This window comes from Clinocottus analis, unplaced genomic scaffold (genome assembly GCF_023055335.1).
Source record: "Clinocottus analis isolate CAN_PGR_092001 unplaced genomic scaffold, fCliAna1.0.p SCAF_16, whole genome shotgun sequence".
NCBI classification, from domain to species: Eukaryota; Metazoa; Chordata; class Actinopteri; order Perciformes; family Cottidae; genus Clinocottus; species Clinocottus analis.
Window position 1 is genome coordinate 5552895 of NW_027175887.1, and position 18695 is coordinate 5571589.

Genomic DNA, 18695 nt, shown 5'->3' on the forward strand with positions numbered 1-18695 from the left:
TTTACATTTAAAAAAAGATTTTTATTAAGAATAGGTTTTATTTAGTTATTTATTTGACACAAATATAACAAGTAGTACAGGATGATACAAGATGATAAAACTCGGTTGCAAATAAAACAACATACCAGAGAATTAAACAGCATTAAATACGTCTCTGTCAATAAACTAGATCAAAGACACAGGTAACAAAATGTATGGTAAAGGTAAACATCTTTACTCTGCGTCTCCTCATAAAGACACGGACCTCACCCCACTGCTCCTCTTCACCCAGTAAGAGCCTGATTATCACACACATCCTGGACCTCTTCACCGTTGGCTTGCAGCAGATAGCTGGATTAGCATTGCTGTAGCAGAGGGATATCGTGCTAGAACAGTCGCAGCCGCTCAGGGCAAGCACACAATTATTCTGGACTTTGTCCTGCAGCTCCAGTTCAAAACTCCAATAAAAAATCATGCCTTTCAAAGTGAAGCTGTTGTAAAGCCACTCTTGCAGCTCATTGTATTAAACATGTTTAGATAAAGCAGTGTGTTAGCAGTGTGTGTGTGTGTGTGTGTGTGTGTGTGTGTGTGTGTGTGTGTGTGTGTGTGTGTGTGTGTGTGTGTGTGTGTGTGTGTGCGTGTGTGTGTAAAGTGCCAGGCCAAGCTCCAGTATACCATTCACTGAAACTGAATTTTATGTTAATTGACATAGAAGTAGAACAGCGAAATTGACCATAGTTTTAAAAAATTTCTCCTTGGAGATTAATAAAGTACTTTTCATTCATTCATTCATTTCATTCTCTTAGAGAAGTGAAACAATTCATTATTCAAATCCATCTTAGTACGTGTGCTTTGGTTTTGTTTGAAAAAAACAACAAAAAAAAACAATCAGTCAGATGTTTTAACATGTTCCCATTGCAAGAAAGCTAATTTGCACTTGGAGGCTGTATTGAAGCTTAATGCCTTAGTATTGTGTGCAGGGACCTGATTCATCCACCGGATGGAGACATAGATCGTGTTTCTTCCTAGATAGCTGAACATGGACCGTTGGATGCTGGTGGAAAGTGGAAGCGCTCCTCCGATGCAAATAAATACAGACGACTGGAATTAACTCAGACATAATCCAGAGACTTTTGTTCTCATCTTCGGTTGAGAGTTCAGTGAGTTTTGGTTGTACCGTGATGACACTTATATAGTTGCAATCTGTGGAGTCTCAGCTTTTATAGTGACATATTGTTATAATGACAAACATCGCTTTGAGCACAAGCGCCTCTGTGCACGCTTGCAGCTTGTGAACCATCTCCGCGGGCCCGTGCCACGGTGTCTCGCGCGGGTATAAACAAACTTACGAGGTGGAGTCTGGTGGAGATATTCCCCTTAGCTTGGGGACAAATTGGGTGGAGCCCCGGCAGCAGGGGGAGCTGGGGGCGGGTGCTGGTTGGAAGAAGGGAAAACTTTTGACTGGGTGGTTTCACAGGGAGCAGAGGCATTTGAGTCAGGGCACACATGCCTCAGCTGTGAGAGGCCCTACTCCCCTTGGCTGGCTGGCATCCCAGAGCAGAGGCAGAGAGAGACAGAGAAGGCTGCGAGTGTGAAACTGAGGGTGAAGAGAAAGTTTAAGCGTAAAGTAGACTAGGAAGAGGAAAAGAAAGGGTCTAGAAAGTTGTCTGACAGAAACAAAACAAAAAAGAATCAGGGACTTAGTGCTGTGCAGCGTGGCTCCAGCGAGTTGTCTTTCAGCTGTGTATTTTTAACTGTAGTGAGTGTATTTAGAGCTGACAGCCATGGCAGACGCAGGTGTCAAGAAGGAGCACCCAGCCTTAGAAGAAGTGTCTTTTGATGATGACGAGGTCGCTCTGGTGGGTGCTGCCACGGAGCCGGCAGTAGATGACGACCCCTCTGCTCAGGAGGAGGACCCGGTGCTGGCCACCGGCCCTGGAGGCAAGACCGAAGCGCAGATGAACGGGGTCATGGTCCTCGCTCTGCTCGACAAGATCATCGGGGTGGTGGACCAGATCCAGCACACCCAGAATGGGCTGGAGGCCCGGCAGGAGGCCATGGAGAAGTCAGTGTCGACCATCCAAGGGGAGCTGACTAAGTTGTCCAAGAACCACGTCGGCACGACCACCACGGTCAACAAGATGCTGGACAAAGTGCGCAAGGTCAGCGTCAACGTCAAGACGGTGCGCAGCAACCTGGAGAAGCAGGCGGGCCAGATCAAGAAGCTGGAGAGCAACGAGAACGAGCTGCTCAAGAGACGCAACTTCAAAGTCCTCATCTACCAGGTGAACACTGAGCGGCATGGTGTGTGTGTGTGTGTGTGCTTGTGTGTGCGAGAGAGCTTGTTCTTTTACTATTTTCATCACAGGGTGGACAAAGTTATACCAAACCATCTTTGTTTCAGAATGTCACAGCTTTGCGTTACATGTGGATGATAAGCTCACACTCCCAGTGCATGTTAACAGGGGGGGTGTTGCATTCCCCACACCGCAAAGGGAAGTTGTGAAGGGACGGAGTGTGAAAATGCACCTGAAAATCTATCAAACCAACCGTCTGACACCATCTCACCAGAGCGAGAGAGAAAGAGTCACACTGGGGCTTGAGTTGACCTTCCATAGTGGAAATGTTCTGTAGTGTCTTAGGATGGAGGATGCTGGCCAAAGCTCGGGCTCTGCTTTCTGTGACGTAAATGCCTGAATCACTTTTTCCCTTAAATTTAAATGAGCTGTAATGTTTACGAAGAATCAGACACTATTTAGACGTCGTTGTGCGGTTTGTGTTTACGCTCAGTGAGAGCCGGATTCCTTCCCTCACCTGTCAGGGACTTCTACTAGCTTCCATGGAAAAACGAAGGTCCTCCAGGACTTCATGATTACCCAAAGAAACTATATGAAGACAAGCGGGTGTAAATGAAAAGGCCTATAAACACTGGCATGAAGGGCTACTTGAGAGGGAACCAACGCCCCGCATCTGAGTGCTGGGAGGACAGATAGTTGGCAGAATGCTGGCATGTGAGATAAAGATACAGTTTTTATTATTAACATCTCTGAGAACTGGGACACTTTGACGTTTGGGCATCTACGGGGCCTAAACCTTTACTTTATTATCTGAGTTTGGGGCCATGAATGTCTTGAAAAAACAAAGTAGAAAACTAAAAGAATGAAGGATACCATTCGTACAGGCCTCCGATCTGGAGGTAGTTGATATCACAACCGCTGCAATTTGCTCGCTGGAAAAAGGGAGAATGCCTTCTTTAAAAGCATTAGTAGCTGCGTATCTGAGAGTTGCAAACCTCCTGTGACTAAAGCTTACTTCGGGATCCGTATTGGCAGGCAAACGTTTTCGCCTCCCTTTCCCGGGATGCCCACTGTGGGAGCAGGTTACACTATCGGCATGTTGCAGAAATCCAATCATAGACACTAGTCCTTAATAAATTACTCCGCAAAGCAGGTGCCTCCTGCTGTGAGTGACACTATGTGGGTTTCTGCAGGGCCCTGTAACCGCATGCCTGTGTGCAATTCTGGGTTTCAGGACACCGTACTCTCGAATACGTTTTGATCTCTGCTTCAATTCAAGTCATTTCCTGTTGGCGTTGTCGAAACCGTAATGCCCTTCTCACTGTCTAAACTGGTCACAGTCGTGTCTCAAAGCTGCTGCAGGATCTGTAACTTCCATGTTGCAGTAGCTGCCGCGACCTATTTTTTGCCAAACGATGGCTGCGCCGTGTCCAGTTTATATAACCCACATGGGCCGGTCAGATATTATTGGCAGCATTGCAAATCAACACTGGCTCTCCGTCAGGTTTCACCACTTTCCACTGTCTGTTTGTGTGTTAATGCGTAAGAATGGGCTTAGGGTGAGGCGCGGAGAGGTTAACCTCGAGGTCACGGTGGCCGTAAAGTAAGCAAGCGCAGTGTCCTCACAAGTATTGTAATACCAAGGTGTGTGGAGCCCATTCCTCACCAATATTGCGTTTCACTCGCAGTGTCAGTGTCAAGTGATGCTGGCATGTGAGTGAGACAAGTGTATAACTTTCAGAGAGTTAGCTTTGCTGTGAGGAGCCATTATACTCTGCTTTGTGAAACAGATACCAGCCAGTATTATTACGGGGTGTCTGGATTATTATTACGGGGTGTCTGGATTATCATTACGGTGTGTCTGTGGCTCAGTGGTAGAGCGGGGACTTCCTTCCAACAGAGGATCGGTAGTTTGAACCCCGGCTCTGCTAGTCCGTGTCTATGTGTCCTTGGGCAAGACACTTAACCCCGAGTTGCTCCTGTAGCCGCTGGTGTTTGAATGGGTGATTGATGGCATGTGGCGTTGAGTTTCTTTGACTGGTCAGAAGACTAGAAAAGTGCTCCACAAGTACAGTTCATGTACCATTATTCTGCACTCTGGGAATAGCCACATGCTTCAGGATGTTTAGCCTGGAAAGACTTTGACACTGATGCTTTATAATTAAACGTGCAGTGGTGATGGCACGCAGGATCCCCTGGCAACGGCAGGGTGTGGTCGTGGTGACATTTTCACTAAATGCACATTGCATATCAGCATAAGTATTTCTGATTGTTTACTTCAGTAAAAGTACTACAGTCTAAAAAGACTACTTACAATTCAAATTCATGCGTTCAGAATTGTACTTATGAACTGTCTCATTTCAATACCGGTGACTTTATATGACCTCGATAAGTAAACGAGACCATGAGAGAGAAGATTGGTTATTTGTTAATGGTTGTCAACATCTCGCTGCTGAATGCCCCGCTGGGCCTGCTGGAGCGAAGGAAAGCACAGCAGAACCAGAACCAGAAGCAGAACCAGAACCAGAAGCAGAAGCAGAACCAGTACCAGAACCAGAAGCAGAACCAGAAGCAGAAGCAGAACCAGTACCAGAACCAGAAGCAGAACCAGAAGCAGAAGCAGAACCAGAACCAGAATTAGAATTTGAACCACAACCCGGACTGAGCGGAGCAGACTGTCAGACCATGTTTCAGTAAAATGAGACGTTTTCAGAAGGGATCCTGGCGCTCAGAATCACTACCACTTTTGTCCACAGGGACTGCCAAAATCAACAAAAAATGAAAGTTTGTTGTAGTGATACTACCATCAAAATATACTTAAATTAACAAAAATAAAAGTAGTCATTCTGCAGACTGGCCTATTTCGGTATATATATTTGGAAAAAAATCTGTGGTCCTTCATTTTAGGGCATTAGAATTTGAAATGTATATTAGGAAAGTGGCACATTTCCTTCCTAATTAGGCAGCATCTTTGTGGCGTTTTAAAATAACAAACCCCTTATTGCAAGTGACCTTGCAGCAGCTGAGGGTCTTGCTGCTGCACAAGGCATAAGCAGCCTGTCATCAGAGCTCTGTACTTCTCAGCTGGTCAGTGGTCTAATGGGGTCTGCTTTCACCATCCCTATGTTTCACTGCTCTCACTGTATTGCAATTTGTCCTTCATAGACCAATTATCTCTCCATTTCTAAGTGATTCCAAGTGGATTTCTTGTTCCACTCATATCGCCGGGCCTTCTGACTTTGTTACTCCAGCCTCAGAGTCTAATATCCTGTTGTGCTTTAGCAATTTCCTTTTAGCATTATCTGTCAGGAAATGAACCGAGAAACAAGCTGTTTCAGAGACAATGTTGTGTTTCTGTAGAAATGCTGTATTAAATAGTTTTTCCACCACAATGACATATTCCAGAAATAATAAAGTGTCCAAAAGCAGTTTGCATGTGTTACACACTTTCTGAAAAAAGACCAAAACAGCAAATTAATTACGGAAAAAGTTGTAGTCATCATTTTCCAGTTTCTCAGCTGCCTGACGGTAGGAGAAACCAGACAGCTGCCGTAATACAGCTGCCCCAATAGTTAAGCCTCCTGCTCATCCTCGGACAGACCAAACACATCTACGTCCAGCAATTGTCTCTTGGCTTCAGCCACCTGAAGCTGTTGCTGGTTAAAAACCTCAGAGAGCCCCCACGTGTCCCAGTATGGAAGAGGGTGTCCTGCTGTGTGACAGTATAGTCCCACCACACTCTCTCCAAATATGACAACCGAGCATTCGATACTCCTCCAGTGTCGTCGATCTGGAGGGTGATGGGACAGGCTGCATGCTGATTCTCTTCATGCAAACATGAAGCCCATGAAGGACAGAGCAGACTTGTGACTGTTTTGCATTCGCTCTCATTTGAAGTGGTTGAGTTAGAATACTCAAAGTGAACCAGTTCATAAGAGATGAAGCGTTTATTCCACGGAAACCAATCGGTGCTGTGTCATCAGTGAAGTAGGAAATTCATTTCAAAGTAAAAGAAGTAATATAAAAGTTGTGTAACAGAAACCTCATTGTTATTATTAAATATTGCATTTGAATCAATGATATTTTATTTGTCATGATATTTCAGAGAATACTTTAACGATTGACTAATGTTGTCCCATGATATATTTAGACTCACAATGCACAATTTAAGAAAAATAATCAAAATACATGCACACAATCTTCTTCCTTGGTAAAACCTGTCACTACCTTTCCCATAATACAACTCGCTCAGATGAGAAACATGTATTTGCTACGCGAGTAGCCGCTAGTGTAGCTTCGAGCCGCTATCCTCAGGCAGAGATGTAGAGCTACACACTCTCAAACTTTTTACATTTTCAAAGTTGTAGTCTTTAGCCCCAACCGACGCCGACTCAATTACATTTGTGAGATTTCAGGCGGCGCCCTCTACGCCTATAAAAGGCATCTCACATATGAAGATGTACTTTCCCCTTTAAATGTCATGATTCTACGGATAACCAGCAGCAGTTTCCATGTGACTCAAGTCCCGTTGTGTGCTCTTTTTTAGATCGTTGGATGAGGGCGATTGTGTGCTTTTATTAGATACTTTATCTGCGACGTGGCCTATCAGATCCGGGGCGAGGCGTGTGTGCTTCTTAATGCACAATATTATACATAAGTGGATTAAAACCAGTGTATGCAATGCGATACGTCCAGCAAAAGTGTGAGACAGTAAAGTTGTGCGTCTGGAATCAGGGTGTGTTTGGCTGCAGCTCAAAGTCAGCGATAGCCATGTGGTCGCCTCGATCACGGAGATGTACGACCTCTCAGTTACAGTCTACTTGATCCAGAGCTCAGCTCGCAGCCCACCCGGTCCACCCCGTGTAATATCTCCATTCCACTTACTCCAGACAAAGTGATCCAGCCTAGCCTCTTTTTTTTGGCCCCTTCAAATTTCTGAATATTTGTTTCCAGGCATAAATTGGCTCTCATGACAGAGAGGGTAGTTATGAAGCACTTGGCAACCCCTCAGGCCGGAGCAACAACTCGATCAAAAAGCACTTGACCAGCAGCTCTTAAGTTAGGGTTGTGAGTCATCCCGCTGGCATCTCCGTGCCTCTCCTGCCAACATTCCCACTTGTTCCCCTCCCTCTTTCTCAGTTTCTCTCCCACTATCATTTTAGCCCCATCTACTCGATGTCTAATCCAGAACCAAGCTCATTCAGTAATTGCGGCAGCACACTATGTCTCTCCTCTCGGTCCCTTTCTCCCGCTGCCCTCCTCTTCGCCGGGCGAGTGGAAAGATATCTGGCAGGCTCCACATTTCACTATTGCATGTCAGCTACCAGTTTGTCGAGCCAGTTTAGAGTTCCAGTGCTCGGTGGCGTGTGGGCTCAGATTGACTGTCCACTAATGAGATACAGTAGAGTCTCCGCGTGACTTAGATCCTGACACCTATCCCGAAGATCTCATCAACAGAGCTTTATAGATGTTTTATTAAAACCACTCCCATGTCTGTTCGCTAAATATGAGGCTTATTGGCACAAAGACTGGAACTGGTGAGCAAAAGTACCAAAGTCTGCCGCTAACCTCTAATCAACACGTCATGTCCTGTTTGTCTCATCCGCACACAACGTGACTCGATGTCAGGCTCTTTCTTTGTCAGTGATAGTTAAGTAAGGAAGTCAACGCACCCATTTTATTAGAAAAAACCCCCGTAGCAAATTTATGTTTTTACACTTTTTTTGTTCAGATTAAACCAATAACATATGGAGTGTTCAACTAAAGAAAGAGAAAATAGCATATTTCCCAAAATGTCCAAATATGTCTTAACAGTCAAGCTTTTAATACCTTATCTCTTATCTTATCGCTTCTCTGATCTTCCTCTCAAACGTTTTGTTTTAGCCGCGACCAACAACATCTTACAGCCAGAGCTAAGTTGGCATAATTGGACAAGTTCAATTTAATATACTCACAAGTACATTTGCTCTCTACTCTGCTTCATCATATCGCGTGTACAACATGCGAGTGTGTGTCAGTTATATAGGAGGTGAATGTGCTGGTAGTGTAGCCTTTCCTCTGACCCCGTCAGTGGAATATACAGTACAGTCGGTGCAGCAGAAAGAGGATCCCTGCTATTCCAACCCATGTCTACATGTTGTGGTTGAGTTATTTAGGGGCACAAACAGACGAGTATTTGTTGCACATCACGTTTTTTTTAATGTTTCAATCCAACCCAAGAACAATTTCAAAATCAATCCCCTGGCGCTCGTGTGTACACGTGTGCACACGTCTACATGTGTGAAGCACCTTTATCAGTCCAGATGTGTTTGTGAGCCTCGTTTCTCCAGGTGCACGAGAGGACCTACTCTCAGGCCTCCGCTGTCTCACACAACGTCCCCGTCCGATGGTAGCAGACAGATTCCACCAGCTGGGGGACCCGTCTGGTCGCCCCGCCACTAGAGCAGTTGTAGGCAGCGGTCTTGGCCGCCTCACAGAAATGTGTCCTCATACCACATCACAATTCGGTGGAAGCTGCTGATGCTCTCCGCCGTGCTGTTTATTCCAAGATGTGTAGGCACACCCTTCACCTACAAGGCCACAGCCAAAATAAAGCGTTGACCAAATTGTCTGAGTGGGTTTATTAATAAAGGAAACCGCTTCAGTGTGTTGCTGTTTATTATAGATGAACCTACAGCAATGCAATGGAAAGGTGTCGGGTCTCTTGTTCCATCGAGTGGGTCTGAAGTTAGCAATCAGCAGCACCAACTGATTCATTTATTGATTTATCAGTTAAACATACTGTATATGCTTATGGTTGGACCTAATTTCAAATACATATGTATGTGTGTGTTTAGCAGTGTCCTGCTAAGCCATTTCTGCTAGCCTAAACACAAAGATATAGCTATTTTGTAATGCAATTGTTTTTCACGAATACACCACATGAAGGTATTTTTTCCTCTTAACTTATCTTCTCATTGCACAGCTTCTGCCTTGTCTGTTCCTCAACATCTGCGCCAGCTGTTAAACAGAAGACGCAGATAAAAAATTCACGGCCCGCCACTGGTGTTTAGACATATGTGTAGGCTTCATACTGCACTTTAAATGCTACTTCAAAATAAGAGTTGCGTATTTTTTCAAATACCATTTATTGAATATATTTCCCACAACAAAAACCATAACTGGTGGAGAATACTTCAGCCGAAACTACCTATGATTCAAGGTGCCTCTAAACTGTTTTTTTGTCGCAGTAATATATAAAGTTGCAGTTGAAGCAGCATCCATAAATTCACTATTAATATACCTGCTATTGCTGAAACATAAGCGGTTGCGTGTGAAGGCTGGTGTGCTCAACCCCCCCCCCCACCCCCACCCCCCTCCGCCCCCTCAATGAAGTGCAGCAGTCAGGTCACTCGGGTGGTGTATTTGCCACTGCTGCTGTGCAGGCGGCTCGCTGTTCTTGTCACTGGTATGTGAGTTATAGGCCGTCGCTGAGCGTGTGCCAGGTTTTGGGTGCCCTTGGGATTAGATTTTGCATGCACGTGGATGTTTCGGATGATTTGTCTATAAATAATGGAATCACAATATGATATCAGTTTGAAAGGCAAACTATGAAGGTGAAACATTGCACCACAGTATTCTGGTTATTCACACAAAGTTTTGGATATCCGCTCAATGCAATATTTGATCAATTTCACAAGACATCGAGTGAAACAACAGAGGATTAGGCTCAGTGGCTCGAAAGAAAAACAGTGCACAGTACATTCCCTGATCAACAAAGACAGAATCAGCTTTTCCAATGTTGTTCAGTATCAAACTAACAGCTCTACAGGACAAAGCAGAGCATTGTGGGTGATTGGTTGGTTGCCGTTGCTCTTGTATCCCCAAGTGTTATTTTCCAGGAGGTATTTGTCATTATTCGTCATATTGGCTTCATGTAATTCAGCAGTTATGGTTTCCTATAGCTGGGCCCAGCGCTGTGTTCATGTTGGCAGCTCATGCCCCCACTTGATCCACACATCACATCATCCTGGAAAGTGGAAATTGTAACACCTTCTTTCTCTTAAAGGTGCTAAATACCAAATTCAGAGAAAAATATTTAAATACAAAATCACATGTATGTCTGTTCTCGACAAATCTTCAAAGCATGAAGCATTGATAGAGAATCTGAGGGATTAAACATTTGGCAGACTAACCCTTTATTGTCGATGCGGATGGCGCTGTTACAGAGAAAGGGATCGTTATATATAATGTATTCCAGCACTGTCGCAGCCAGTTTGCACGGAGACGTGAAAGTAAAAGTACATTTCCATCTTGGCATGCACTAACCCTGTTATTCCAGTGGTCTCAGAGTCGTGGACGTGGGAAGGCCGAGCTGTGGAAAAGGGCTTCCCTCTGTGTGTGAAATCACAAATCACCATGGCAGAAAAACCAAAGGAACTCCCTTCCTGTGGTCTGCACTGCAGCATGACGTCGCCATGTGGGCTGGGTGGAATACAGAGACCCCTCTCTTTTCCAAAGACAGAGTGGGATCGGTTGTTAATATTTCCACTACCCACAGGACTGCGTTGCTCCAAGAGGAATAAGAGCGCCTCATGAAACATCGCATTGTGCCCTCAGTCACAAGAGTCATGTCCAGAATGCCTGGGGTAGCAGGCGGCTGGACCGGTCCTCTGTGAATTGTTTCAGCCTCATTTAGGAGAGTGCGAGAGGCATCAATATTAATGACCGGAGTACATTAGCGTCCTTATTTTAGCCGCAGAGCGCTCTATAGGGATCAAAGCGTCGCGGTTCAGGCCTCTGCAGCGCTCTCACACACCAACCACCACCTCTGTCTCATGTCAATCTCTCGGTTTGGCCTTCTCCCATCCTGGAGGGGCAAACGGGTCAGTGGTATCACTCATTGTGAAAGCTGAGTGCACAGCTGCAAGGACTGGACACGCTCTGACAGCTGCTCCATGTGACTCACCGGAGAGGCCTTTCATCACGCTCCCGCAAAAGGAATGGCGTGTGTGTGTTTATCTAGAAGAGAGCACGTTGCTAAGAGTCTGCACACATGTAATCAGGATTGTGAAAATCAATCTTGCTGCTTTACTCAGAAGGAAATATTTGTAAAAAATATACACCGGTATATTAACTTTTGACATTAAAAATGCAGTCAGAGTATTTTCCTTGTTTGGATGTCTTTGGTAATCATGTCATAAATAGGATCACTGTTGTATTAAATACAGAATATATTTGAGATTACATTTTTATTTTAGACGATGAAGTTATATTTTGAAATATAATGCATTATTACAAACATGTATAACGCGTATTGTAATCATAACTGAACCCCACACAGCCAATTTACAATTAATAGCGCGGATGTTTGATTGCTTTTCTGTTTTTAAACTGGCAGTCTGGTTTGTAATAATCCCTCACAAATGACACCGCCTTTTGATTCTCGTATTAATGCAGAAGGTGACAACATATTAAAATAACTAAGCAGGAATATGGGAGTAGGTGGATTAGTGGCAGTCTTTAAACAGCACTAGAGACAAGAGAGGGTAGCTGATGGAGAACAGCAGACGCCAGCAGCGTTATTCAGAGCTGCAGTGGTCTTTGTGTCGGGCTGATTGAAAACACTGTTTGCTCTGTCGTCAATGGTAACAGTCCGTGGTTAAATTATCCCCGAGTCCCCGTGTGAGTCAGACAGAGAACATTTTGCTGATGATATTTAAACAATGAAAAACTTTGGCAGTTGTTACGTGGGCACCTTAAATAAAAATATCTAATTTTTTAGGGATTACACACTTTTCCTCGCAGAATGAGAACATTGAGGTCTAATCTTTGCAACAAAGCGGGAGGCACCGCTGACCACCCACAGACCTTCTCGGGACCTTTTAATATTTCTGTCTCACTTGCTTCTTTCTCCTCGAGAGGTGTAGTCTGGGCTGTTTACCCAAATCCTTCCCATCAGTCTCGTGGGGCGTTTTAATTGCATCTCATGTGTTGTGCCTCCTTCTGAGAGACGGCTCTGACAGTTGATGGCTTGTCCGAGCAAATCAAACAGAGAGAGAGAGGGAGAGAGAGAGAGAGAGAGAGAGAGAGAGAGAGAGAGAGAGAGAGAGAGAGAGAGCGAGAGAGAAAGAGAGAGAGATCCCTTTCAAGCCAACTTTTCCATAAGGTATGATTCAAGCCACTCTTTGGAGGAAAGAAACATTAGCAACAGACCTCCTTTCTTTTTGAGGAGAACACACACACACACACACACACACACACACACACAAACACACACTCGGTCTCACCATCCCCCTACCTGACAGTAAACACACACACACACGCACACACTTTTCCATTGCTGCTAAGAGGGAGGAGAGTGGAAGGTACCGCAGACACACTAATGGACCCACCATCCTCTTCCTCACTCAATACCCTTCTTTGTAATCAGGGAAACCCAAACAGGGTTTGCTGATGTTATCACAATTTCCACTGATACCGATACAGAGGTCTGAGTCAAGCTCTAAGAATGTTAGCAACAAAATGCTCCAACATGCAACGTCTCTGTGTATCCAAATGGGTTCCCGTACGCCTTAAAAGTCTAATAAAAGATAAGTCTTTTTTTAACATTCTAAAAAGGTTCATCAATGGAAAGTACAGCAAGCAATGACGACCCGTCACAACATGCAGTAAGGTTCAATCCAGATCAAAAGCGGACTATAATTGTCAGTGATGGCCATGATGGAGAGGCAGCGTAGCTTTAGTAATGTATGATGCTCATGTTGTCCTGGATCATGTTGCAGTTTCTCTGTTCTGTATGAGGAGGCCTGATATCAGACTGTCAACTGGTAACGCCTGAACTCAGTGGAGTGGGCGGATCCAAAGGTCTGGATCCAAAGGTCTGGACCCAGAGGTCTGGATCCAAAGGTCTGGACCCAGAGGTCTGGATACAAAGGTCTTGACCCAGAGGTCTGGATCCAAAGGTCTGGACTCAGAGGTCTGGACCCAAAGGTCTAGACTCAGAGGTCTGGACCCAAAGGCCTGGACCCAGAGGTCTGGACCCAAAGGTCTGGACTCAGAGGTCTGGACCCAAAGGCCTGGACTCAGAGGTCTGGACCCAAAGGTCTGGATACAGAGGTCTGGACCCAGAGGTCTGGATAAAGAGGTCTGGGTACAGAGGTCTGGACCCAGGCAAAGGATGCCTTGCACAGTTGTTTTTCCATTGGCTGCTGAAGCTTCCTGTTCAGGCGGCAGAACTTCCTATGAAAAATGTTCACAGTTTGGCTTCATGGAAAAAAAAAGAAAGTGCGTCTGCCTTTCTTTGCATGAGGGAGGGTGTGCACGTGTCAGCATGAGTACTTATACTCATGCATATGTATTTATATCTGTATTTATACACAGAGGTTGTCTTACCTAAGGGCTATTTATTCCAGGCACACAAGAGATGCACATATTAATACATATGTAACCAGCTCAACCTTCCACAGTAAACAACGTCTCCAAGGGATATGTGAGGTCACCTGAACGTTTTAGTACACGTTTACTCTGTGTGCTTCTTTTTAACATCTTTAATAAGTTCTGGTCACGTTTCATAACTTTGCATATTTTTTTACTCATCTTCACTCTGCTCTTCGTGCACGTCTGCAAAGCAGGTGCACTTTATATTTTAGTTTAATTGTAGTACACTCATGTTGGTTTACTGCGGTCGAGATGTCAGCTGTTTATCCGGCTAAACTTCACCACCCACCGGAGACAACATGAGCAGGTGGTTGCCATGGCCACAGAGCGCCCTGTTTATCTGTTGCCGTGCAGGAGAGGAGGTTGTTGTGTGTAGTGTGTGTGCGGTGTGTGTGTATGTGTGATGTGTGTGTGTAGAGGGGGGGTTGTCGGTAGGACGCTGCAGTGGCCGGCAGCCAGAGAACGATAGATTGAATCCAGAGAGAGGCAAAGGCCAGCCCAAAATAACCCCATACAGAGCAGGCCGAGCCCACACCATACACGGCAAGCAATGGCCATTTTATTAAGGGATCGTATGGCAATGTTTAAACTGCCCCGGGAGATGTGACCATCACATGATCTGACAGGTGTTTGTCTTTCAGAGGTTGTATATTGATGTCACTTACAGTTACTAAAGTGGCATAACTCTAGAAAAGCACTGTATCAAGTTGTTTGTTCTGGCTTTTCGAACCTGATACTGACAGTGACAAATCAAGACGAGTCCCAATATACCTCTTCACACTCCCCAGTATCCCGAAAACATGCCATGTCCCCATGTGTTGCTCCCTGCTGTTTCTGTGGCAGATTCAGTTTAAATGTGGCAACAGGCTGACAGTCATATTTCTTAACGTCATCTCACCACCGGGTCAGCGTTGAACAAAACTGAGCAGGAGAAAACAGTTCATGTTCTCAAATTCTGCACAAGCACATCTACAAGTACGTCTTTGTTGAAAGAGATTGCAGTGAGTTGGCACTGAGGGGAAGCCGGGTGAGATCTTTAATCCTTCCAGGAGCCACCGACATGCTGTCAGGGGTTAGCATTGTGAGCACATTGCTTCTCCTTGAGTGGATCTCTGCTCCCACACGGACGGTGTCCGGCCACACAACATGGAGATACTGTCTGTGCAGCACTGATTGATTGGCAGCTGTCAGCAGTAGCACTCTGGACACTGTGTGGTAAAGTAGAGGGAAAGGAAGTGGAAGGGGACACCTGTGCATTTTGGATTTGGAAAACAGTTGCCGCATGAAGATCAGATGGCTCTACTGCTGGATTTACACTTATGCAGTGTGAAACTGCTACATTGCAGTATAAACTGCATTTTACGGCTAAACTGAAACTGTGCAAACCACCAGGTCTTTCCAGTGAAGCAAAAGCAGCATCATACATGATAGAACATAGAAAGACATCTATCATTTATGGATGAGCCATAACTTTTTCTGAAAATGTAAAATATGTTTGCTCTTAGATTTGATTTAAAATGAAGCTGTTATGTCGCAACATTGAAAGTGTGTGAGTTTAGTATTTGTAGGGAAATGATAGAGTGGCAGGAAATACTCTTGTGGTTATAAATGCAACAGCTTTAGTTTCAATATCACTGTGGAGTTGCAGATTTATTTTCAATCAGTTGTGTTGTTATATTTCAGGGATGTGGTCTGCAGTACATGTGACCACACCAGACAAGTAGATTCAAACTTAAAGTATAAAATCACTGGATGCAGCCATGTTGGCATATGGTTGTCATATGACGGACACCACTAGATGGCGCCCTACACAAGCTTCAAGCAGTCAAACGTGTGCAGTGAATGTGAAGATGACGCATGAATCCCTGAAACCTCACTCTCATGTTTTTCAATTTAATTTCTCACCCAGAGGCCATTAACTTCACTTTCTCAAGCTGATCACTTTCACATGGCATATTAAATGAAATGCCATAAAGTGCATGAATCATACAATGCAATCAGTGTCGCACAATGTCTGACAATATTATATTAAATGTAAAATAGAAAATTAGTCAATTCACACACTGTGTTTTCTTAATATAATGCTTCTGTGGCTTAACAGTCTTCTGTTTTTCTACTATTGTTCTTTCTCAGGATAAAGTGAAGCCCCCGAAGACGTCCAAGGTAGCAGAGCCAGTGGTTGAAGGCCAAGCCGTGGAGGGCCTTGAGCAGATACCTGAGGGACAAGAGGGACTCCCAGACAATCTCAATTCAGATGGGGAGGTGGAGATCGAGGAGATTATCGAGGAGTCTCGTACCAAGCGCCTCCAGCGCACCACCAAGCAGCAGGTGGACAACATAAAGAAAGCCTTCTCCAAAGAGCAAATGGAGAAGAACAAATTAAAGACGAAGGAGAACTTGGAGAAGACCCGGCAGAAAACCCGCGACAACCTGGAGAAGACGCGACAGAGAACCCGCGACAATCTGGAGAAAACCAAGCACAGCCTGGGGAAGAAGATGGGCAAGCTCGGGACCCGCATGACCCCCAACATGGAGCGCCGGGCAAAGATGAAGAGCTCCAAGGAGAAGGCGACAAAGTCCCTCACTCCCGACCACACCGTCTACGCCCGCTCCAAGACCAGCGTGTACCGCGTGCCCCCCTTCACCTTCCACGTGAAGAAGATCCGAGAAGGGGAGGAGGAGGTGATGCAGAACACGGAGATGGAGGAGGTGACCGAGGACGAGGGCCAACCGGGCGGAGAGGAGAACGGCCTGGGGGTGCACGTGGAGGTGGAAGAAGGGGAGCTGGTGAGAGTAGACAGCCCGGTGATGGACACTCTGTTGGAGGTGACGGAGGACTCTCAGCTGGTGAGGATGGAGGGAGACCACCTAAAGAAGACCCAAAGCGAGTAGAGGCCGAGACGCGAGGGCAACGGAGGCGAGTCAGAAGGACACAATATTAGTCGTCGGGAACTTTCTGGACGTGATCACAATCTATGACGTCACATTTTGTTTTCTGTTCTCTTTTTACTGTACCCAACATGGGATGACTTTCATATTTGCTTCTCTTTATAGCACGCGAATAAGAAAAACATAAAACAAAGCTAGCTTTTGAAACGTGCTGCACGCTGTTATGTTAAGGCTGTTTGCCGTTTGTTGTTGGTTTGATGAATTGAGAGGCTATAAGAATTTAAAAATAGGTATAAATAGTCTTTGCTATTGAGGATGTAATATATAATCTAATATTTGCACATTAGTAGGTATGATGACGGCAGATGGTTGGCTGGATGGTTTTAGGAATGTAAAATGCTCAAGTGAAACAAAGAGAAAGAATATAAGGCATAACACGTTATTTACTGCCAATCACTCAGCCATATGTATTAATATAATGTAAATGACGCATACTGATATATTATGGTGGGAACATCAAAACTCTGCCAAATTAAAAATATTTAAACACTCACAGATAGCATAGCAATAAACAGCTAATGCTACTGTTGTGAACAATCCTTTATGACGTCACGTTTTACCTTTTTCATGACAAGACTGCAAGTCATATCCTTTATGTTCATGTTGTGTGCTTTGATTAAAAGATGAAGGTTTCTGATACCTCTGCTCTATTCTGGATCACTCATTAACATGTCAGCTGTATATTATAATGAAATACTCAAAGCTGATATCAATGAGATTTAGGTTGTAACCTCTTGTATCTTTCACAATGAATGCTTGACAAACATGCTTGATGATCATTTCCTGTAATATTGTACTCGCCATGCTTTATTTGTTGCATCTGGACATCCTGTACTCATCAACTTCCACAGAGGGAAGGCAAATCAAGCCTGTCACCATGGCCACAGCTCATCACAGTACATTAGCACATCCCTGTTCATTCTTCACACGGTAATGGCAGGCGGAACAATGATAGTTTGAAGAGCAAGATGAGAGTTTAATGGCTGACTATACCTAACATGAGAAGATGCAAATGTCATCCTGAATTCAGTCTTTCTGAGACAACACAGTCAAGTATTCAGAATTGCGTTGTCCTTTAATACATGTCAGAAGATCATGCTGTAGTCCAAAAACATTGCCTTATAGAAGGAATGTCCACACTGACAAAAGGAGCTCATCATTGTAAGCAAGAGAACAAGGTAATTATGGAGAATTGGAGGAAGCTACAATAATTGGATCGTAATTATTCTAATCCTAAAGTCAACCGGCAATGCCAGTGTTCAACAATGGCCACAGAAAAGCACAAAGGGTTCAAGAAAAAGGATGTGGCTTTAATTTTCGTCCTCAGAGACTGTGTGTGTGCTTGATGTGGTCAGAAGCCCAAAGTGGAGCATAGACGACCATTAAATAATCAATGGGCGGGGGAATGCAATTAAGGAGAGTGCTCTCTGAGAGCGCTGGGCGGGATAGAAAAACAGTGAGAAGGACAGAGAAAAGGCGTGTGTCGTAGTGAAAGTATATGTGGTTATCTGACCATATAACCACACATATATGTCAGCATCCCATGCAAATTTCCAAGTGGTAAATAAAACAAATACAAGTCTGTGACATCAGATCATTATTACAATATGATGTGGTATATCATTATATCCTTTTGGTATTCTTTTGATATAAACATTTGCATTGTTTTGCACATCAAACATCATGACACTTGAAAGATATTGGTTCCTTTAAAAAAAAAGAAAGAAGTTGTTTGCCATCATGTGTATTGCCTTGTCTTTGACCGACTGAAAACTGAACCAGCCTGCTATAAGCTGAGGTAGTTTATGCAGAGACATGGTCATTTAAAAAGACTGCTGCAATGATTGTTGTTATTAATTCATACTCAATTAATGAAGCTTGCCTCTTATTGTGTGTTTGAGGTCTCTTTCGCCACTTCAATAATAATAAAAGCTTATTGATAATATTTATATATATTGCCTATTATTTTATTTTATCGAATTTTATAAACATCTTCTATACCTGAATGCACTGTCTGTGTGTTTCTGTGTGTGCTTTATTCTATTAGTCCAC

General features: G+C 44.3%; 1 protein-coding gene across 1 annotated transcript; it reads left to right on the forward strand.

The window, feature by feature from the left end:
• Positions 1-1449: 1449 nt before the first annotated feature.
• Positions 1450-18649, forward strand: cavin1a (caveolae associated protein 1a). The gene is made up of 2 exons (XM_068579350.1): positions 1450-2264; positions 15828-18649. Exons 1-2 carry the CDS (start codon positions 1764-1766, stop codon positions 16584-16586), a joined length of 1260 nt encoding a protein of 419 aa, XP_068435451.1. The 5' UTR covers positions 1450-1763; the 3' UTR covers positions 16587-18649.
• Positions 18650-18695: the final 46 nt, after the last annotated feature.